The following is a 7,066-nucleotide window of genomic DNA, read 5'->3' on the forward strand; positions in this document are numbered from 1 at the left end:
TAAATCAGCACATAAATCACTAGATTACTGAAGAAAATCACTAAATCACTAAAAAAAATAATCTAGTGATTTTTTCTAATGGGGTAGCAACCTGGTCCGTCTTCGATAAGGGTTTGACAAACCTTATTATAACCCGTTTGCTTCCCGTTTTAGGTTTTCAAAGTTACTGCTAACGTGGAAGTGGCTAAAGCTCTATTTGATAGATACATAGAAGTGAAAGAAACTTCGTCGAAATGGAGAGATATTTATCTTGCTACCTCAGTCCTACTCGGGGTCGCAACCCCTAGTAATCTATAACTATTTCTAATCATTTTTAATATTGTCTAAGCAAAAATATCACTAAATCAGCCAATAAATCACTAAGATCTAGTGATTTTTCCTCACCGAGCGGCAACCGCGGTCCTTCTTTGATTAGGGTTTAACAAACCTTATTCTAAACTGTTAGCTTCCCGTTTTTTGGTTTTCAAAGCGACTGCTAACGTAAAAGTAGCTAAAGCTCTATTTAATGGATACACAGAACTGAAAGAATCCTCGTCAAAATGGAGATATTTATCTTGCTACCCTAGCCCTACTCAGGTTTTCCATTCCTAGTAATTTATCACTATTTTTAGTGACTTTCACATTGTCTGAACAAAAATATCTCTAAAATAGTACATAAATCACTAGATTGTTGAAGAAAATCACTAGATCAATAAAAAAGACACTAAATCTAGTGATTTTTCTCATTGGGTGGCAACCCTGGTCCTTCTTCGATTAAGGTTTGAAGAACCTTATTTTTACCTGTTGTTTTCCGTTTTAGGTTTTCAAAGCGACTGCCAACGTTAAAGGTGCTAAAGCTCTATTTGATAAATATACAGAAGTGAAAGAACCTTGGTCAAAATGGAGAGATATTGTACTGGCTCGAAGAACTCCAAGAAAGCTTTTTGTTCAAGCGAATACAGAAATTTCAGGTATTGTTAAAATCACATGATATTTGATGGGATTTTGAGCTTAAAGTGATAGGTAGATTATTGATTTTCTTCTCTTGCTAGAAATTATTGGAATTGTCTACTATATTCTCTTAAGAATGCGAGGTACTTTTGAAAAATAATAAAGCCTATTCATTGGGAGGCATATTGGGTCTTGTTTGCAATTCGTTAGGTGCTTGCATTACCTTAAAGTGACGTTTTTCTGACATATCAAATTCGGAATAATTATTTAATAGTTGTTTATTGTTGTACCGAACGCTTCTTTGTTTCAAATTTAGGTGTTTCAAGAAGATCCCTACTTTATGAGAAAATATTTTTTTTTTTATGTAAAAGAAAATTTAACAAAATTTGAACTGAGAAGGTTAATTAGATATATTTTTGAACTGACTTAGAATTAGAAAATTTTGTAAAAACTTTTTTCATACTGTCTTTGTTTATTTTAACTAATAAAAAGATATAAGAAAATTTTGTAAAAAACTTTTTTCATACCGTCTTTGTTTATTTTAACTAATAAAAAAGGTGAATAACTGCCGATTTCTGATGCATACATTATGCTTAAAAAGGGGATTCCCCATAATTTTCGTCATGCAAATTTCTTTTTTGAATGAAACTCAAACTCAATAAAACATACATATTTTGAATCAGTGTCGACAATGGAATTTTTCTATACTTAGTTGAAAAAAAGCAAAGGTTTCAGTGAAATTTGAATTTTTTTTAGTAAAATTTGGATCCATAGAGTGCTCAACATAAATATTATTTAAAGGTGTGGCAACTATGAAAACCTGAATGGTTTCAAATGAAATTATATTTTAGGTGAGGATATCATCTTGAGAAATTATGAGGCATCACCATCTGGGCTAATTAAGTCTTGGACTGACCGCTTTGCTGGAAAAGAAGCATCTCTGTACAAAGCCCTCACCGATATTTATAACAAGGACAAAGACCAATTTAAGTTTTAATTTTCCGAGTTCAATTCTGTGATTACCTGATTGGGTATTTTATAATTCTTTTTAGTGCACATTAAATGAGGCATAGTTTTTGCACGAAAGATCTTCCTTCCTAATTCATCCTTAAAGTTATGCAATTCAATCTCTCTCTCTCTCTCTCTCTCTCTCTCTCTCTCTCTCTCTCTCTCTCTCTCTCTCTCTCTCTCTCTCTCTCTCTCTCTCTCTCTCTCTCTCTCTCTTTGTATATATATACATATATATATATATATATATATATATATATATATATATATATATATATATATATATATATATATATATATACATATATATATATATATATATATATATATATATATATATATATATATATATATATATATATATATATATATATATATATATATATATATATATATATATATATATATATATTTATATCAATCCTTCTCTCCTAGAAATTTTTTCCTGATTTGATATCTATCCTAGTTCAACTAGATACCACATTTGGACATTTGGATCAACATTATTCCGTTTATGCACTAATGTTTGTCTTCCTGTTATTGAGAGTCAAATAACCGTGTTTGCAAAATATATCTTAAACAAATAATGAGTTTTAGCCTGACCTTCATCTGTTTTCTTTATTGGGTATTCCCCTAATCTTTCAGTTTATTCGTTACATATATGTGGTTCTTTATTTGGATTTAGATACACCTTATATCGTCATTGTCACATTCTTACCCAAGATGCGCAGTTACTAGACCTGGAAAGTGATGACACTGAGCTATGATTGACAATTTAATACCCAAAAGACCAGTGGAAAATAAGTAGCAACGGTTAATAGAACCTTAGGTCTTGTTATAACGGCCAGCAGTTCTGAAAAACCTCTAAGAATTAAACTTTCGCTGTCTGAATATAGACTTATGTCATCTCACCTCAAGTTATTAGTAAAAATAAATCACGTGTGCAAAAAAAAAACATTCATATCCCGACAAACCTAAAAATCCTCCACCAGTCGGTAAAGCTGAAACTCCTATTACTTAAATACGAGAGAAGACAATGGAATGCAATCTATGTTTGGAGAGGCTGAATTCTTCTAAACTTTCTTTTAATTCCTCCTTCTTTGATGCTTCCACAACCCTTTGCTACTCCAAGAAGTTCTAAAAGCTAACTAGTTCCAAATGAAACTGGCATAGCTTTTTCTCACTTCGTTCGGTCTTAACATCGGCAGCTTACCTGCAGACACAGTTTTGGCGGACACTAGTAACAAGCTTAATATTGTTAGGTCAAAAGGACTGGTTATTCAGTAAATTTGCCTTATAGTGTCAGCAAATTCTTTGAGAATTCTACAGGTGTCTGAGCTTTATCTAGCAAAAGAAAGATTTGAGGTAATGGAAAGCTCGGGACATTTCGGGTCCTATCACAGTAAGATTTTGTTCGATGCCGTGCATACGAATATGTCTTGAAGTTCTGTCAAATTGCAAATAACGAAATTACTATGTATTTGGGCGAAAGCTATGTGGGATTTGGCAATGCTATCCTAAAAGTAACAACATTCATCGACATCATCAGCGCTGCTTACCAAAGAACCAAGTCGGCTCTATGTATTAGTTATTTACTTATTTTTAGCTTTTCACCAAACCACCTGGTAAGGAAGCGGTTTTTCGTAGAAACTTCAGAGGGGGCTGATTCGATTTGGAATTACAAATTCTAGTACCCTTTTTAAGAGTCAAAAGCGATTGCAGTGCAACCAGTCCCCCTACACATTTTTCTGCACATCCAATCAAAATTTTGAGACAACCATTTTGTTTGGCATATCAAAACACACTATGTTCATGCAGGTTGTCAAAAAGGTATATTCAGTTTAAACTTTCAGAATAGTTTTAGTAGAATTTCGAACCAACCAAAAGGCACTATCTGCATGCTACTACTGCTGCTAAATTTTCAAGGAACGTTAAGGGGGATGTCCAATTAAATCAAAACACATGTGCATGCAGGTTGTCAAAAGGGAGTATCAGTAACATCTCTGGAACGGCTTAGAGGATGGCTAATAAACATTTGTCTATATTTGGGTTGTCACACGAGTGTGGTTGGAATGGCTTCAAACCTATAGATGCCCAAAGATTATGCATATTTTCATTCAATCTATTCAAATAATATTCCACATGCCCATCCATCCAAAGTCTTATAGTACAACTATTATAAAACAAAAATTGTGTTTAATATATTAATTCCGAGCCAATATTTTCATTCATAAAGAGAAAAACTGAAAAAAAAGTCTTGCAGATATTCCTTTCATAAAACAATAGAAAAACTGTGTCAATTGAAAACGAACACAAATTAATTTTAAAAAGCTTGTTTCACAAAAGTGGTTTTTCATAGAAAGTATAGAGCTACATTAAACCTAAGACGGGGGGAAATAAAGCCATAGTAATTAAAATGTAAATCAAACATAAATCACCATCCATCAATAAATATGAACAACCCGAAACGATCAGAAATGAAGTAAATGATCAAGTTAAACTTAAAATAAACAGGAACTACCAGAAATGCCTTGTAAAGACCAGAACGCTATTTGCACTTTAAAGAAAATAAAATACGTTTTAGACGTTTTCCTTTTTATAATATCAATAAATACAAAATTTCTGAATTAAACTGTCAATCTGAAATTCATTAGATATTTTCATTAATCTTGGATAACATGATGATTTTTTTAATGGTATGATAAATAAAAACCCTCAGCTTGTAATAGGAATTTTTCAATTAAGCTCAAGTGATGTTCTGGTCCTTACAATGCATAGGAGACCCTGCTCCTGTTTCTGGTAGTTTATGTTTGTTTGAAGTTTAACTATCTGTTCGCTTTGTGTTTTGCCTATTTATTGATAGTGATTTATGTTCATTTACATTTGAATCATAATTTGACTTTATTTCATCTCATCTTAGGTGTAATGTAGCTCTTTACTTTTCTTTGTAATTTTTTTGTTGACATTTTTTTAAAGTAATACAGATTTGAAGGTTTACAGAAGATGTTTTCGGTCTTATCACAACAAGATGGCAGTTGATGCTGCGTTTGTATTTCTTAAAATCATGGCAAATCAAAAACAAAAATCGATAAAGATTCAAAATTTTCTCTTCGAGACAAAGAAAAAAGTAAATGATACATATGTTTATGTGTCCCATCTAACAATGTTAGGAAAAAGGCTGGGTATCCAGATGCCTTTACGCTATGTATGACGATTGACGACGTTGTGGCGTGCTAGAAGCGGAAGAATATGAATTTAGATCAGTGCAATCACCAAATTAATTGGAACCATAAAATTTTATGTTTATAAAGCTTCAATAAAATTGAAGCCTATTAAACAAGCTTAAATCATCAAAGAGTTCGTGGTAACAAACTGTAGTAAGGAGCAACCAGGCTCAATAGTAACAGAAACTCTAAAAAACGGATCTTTGGTTGCAATAGTTACATCAAAAGAATTGCATTTTAATGCTGATTTTAAATATATAAGTTTCATCAAGTTTAGTCTTAACTATCAAAATTTGCCTCATTTTAGAAAAGAGAATCTTAACGAAAATCACACCATCGCAGTCAGCGTATCAGAGAACCCCACTGCAGGAGTTTCAAGCTCCTATATACAAAAATGTGGATATTAGTGTTTTTGGCTAGAAGACCGATCACGGGTGCTTGTTTATTTATTTTTTTTATTTATTTTTTTTCAGGGGTGATTGTATCGACCCAGTGGTCCTAGAATGTTGCAAGAGGGCTCATTCGAACGGGAATTAAAAGTTCTAGTGCCCTTTTTAAGTGACAAAAAAATTGGAGGGTATTTAGGCCCCCTCCGACGCTCATTTTTTCTCCAAAGTTACTGGATCAAAATTCTGGTATAGCCATTTTATTCACCATAGTCGAAAAACCTAATAACTATGTCCTTAGGGACGACATACTCCCCCGCAGTCCCCATGGGGGGGCTGCAAGTTACAAACTTTGACCAGTATTTACATATAGTAATGGTTAATGGGAAGTGTAGAGACGTTTTCAGGAGGATTCTTTTAGTTTGAGGGGGGGTACGTGGGAGGATCTTTCCGTGGATGAATTTGTCATGGGGGAAGAGAATTTCAATAAAGGGGGCCAGGATTTTCTAGCATTATTTAAAAAAAAACAATGAAAAAATAAATAGGAAAAGTTTTTTCAACTGAAAGTTAGGAGCAGCATTAAAACTTAAAACAAACAGAAATTATTACGCATATGAGGGTTTCACCTCCTCGTAATACCTCGCTCTTAAAGATGAAGTATTTTTAGTAATTTCAACTATTTATTCTACGGCTTTTGTGATTTACGGGTCATTCTTAAAGAATTGGGACAAAATTCAAGCTTTATTATAAAGAGCGAGGTATTGACGAGGGGGTGAGCCGCCTCATATACGTAATAAAAATATACTAATATAGAAGTTCGCTACGTAAGTTAATTCGTAAGTTACGTATATTTTTTACTAATGAAAATGTTCTTAAAAAATTAGAAGTTCTAGTTGCCTTTTTAAGCAATCAAAAAATTGAAGGGCAACTAAGCCCCCTCCCCGCTCTTTTTTTCTCAAAATCTTCCGATTAAAACTGTGAGAAAGCCATTTAGCCAAAGAAAAATTAATATTCAAATTTTGCTTTAATTATTTATGTGCGGAGAGCCAAAATCAAAACATGTATTAATTCAAAAACGTTCAGAAATTAAATTAAAAAAACAAGTTTTTTTATAACTGAAAATAAGGAGCGACATTAATACTTAAAACGAACAGAAACTGGACCTACGTTGCCTGAGCAACGTGAAGTGTTGCGGCAACCTTTGTCCGGCTTCGCCGAATAAAGTGTTACGAGAGCAACACTGGTTTTGTTTCTTTGCTATTGGTTAAACGCTGAAGTTGTCAGCCTTTCGAAGCTTTTAAAAAGTTATGTTCAAAGAAGAACGCGATCAGTAATCACATGATCAAAGGCTATTCCTCAGCTTTGAAAAAACAGCAATAACAAAAGAATATCGAAAGAAGGGACTAAATTGACTTTGCAGCCAGTTGAACTTTATCTTTTTCAATCGTAGACATCGTGACGGATCAAGACTTGGAACAATATCTTATATAATCCAGTTGGTTTTACAAAGCTATCCGT

At 32.9% G+C, this 7,066-nt stretch overlaps 1 protein-coding gene across 5 annotated transcripts in view; it reads left to right on the forward strand.

The window, feature by feature from the left end:
* Positions 1-2,016, forward strand: part of LOC136029002 (dipeptidyl peptidase 3-like) — a 72,232-nt gene extending 70,216 nt beyond the window's left edge. For all 5 annotated transcript variants that reach the window (XM_065707008.1, XM_065707007.1, XM_065707005.1 and 2 more), the window contains exons 14-15: positions 800-950; positions 1,782-2,016. In XM_065707008.1, the coding sequence (XP_065563080.1) occupies positions 800-950; positions 1,782-1,927 (297 nt within the window). In that variant the 3' untranslated portion in view covers positions 1,928-2,016. The remainder of the gene's footprint in view (positions 1-799; positions 951-1,781) is intronic.
* The last annotated feature ends 5,050 nt before the right edge of the window (positions 2,017-7,066 follow it).

The sequence above is a fragment of the Artemia franciscana genome, chromosome 7 (assembly GCF_032884065.1).
Source record: "Artemia franciscana chromosome 7, ASM3288406v1, whole genome shotgun sequence".
Lineage (NCBI taxonomy): Eukaryota > Metazoa > Arthropoda > Branchiopoda > Anostraca > Artemiidae > Artemia > Artemia franciscana.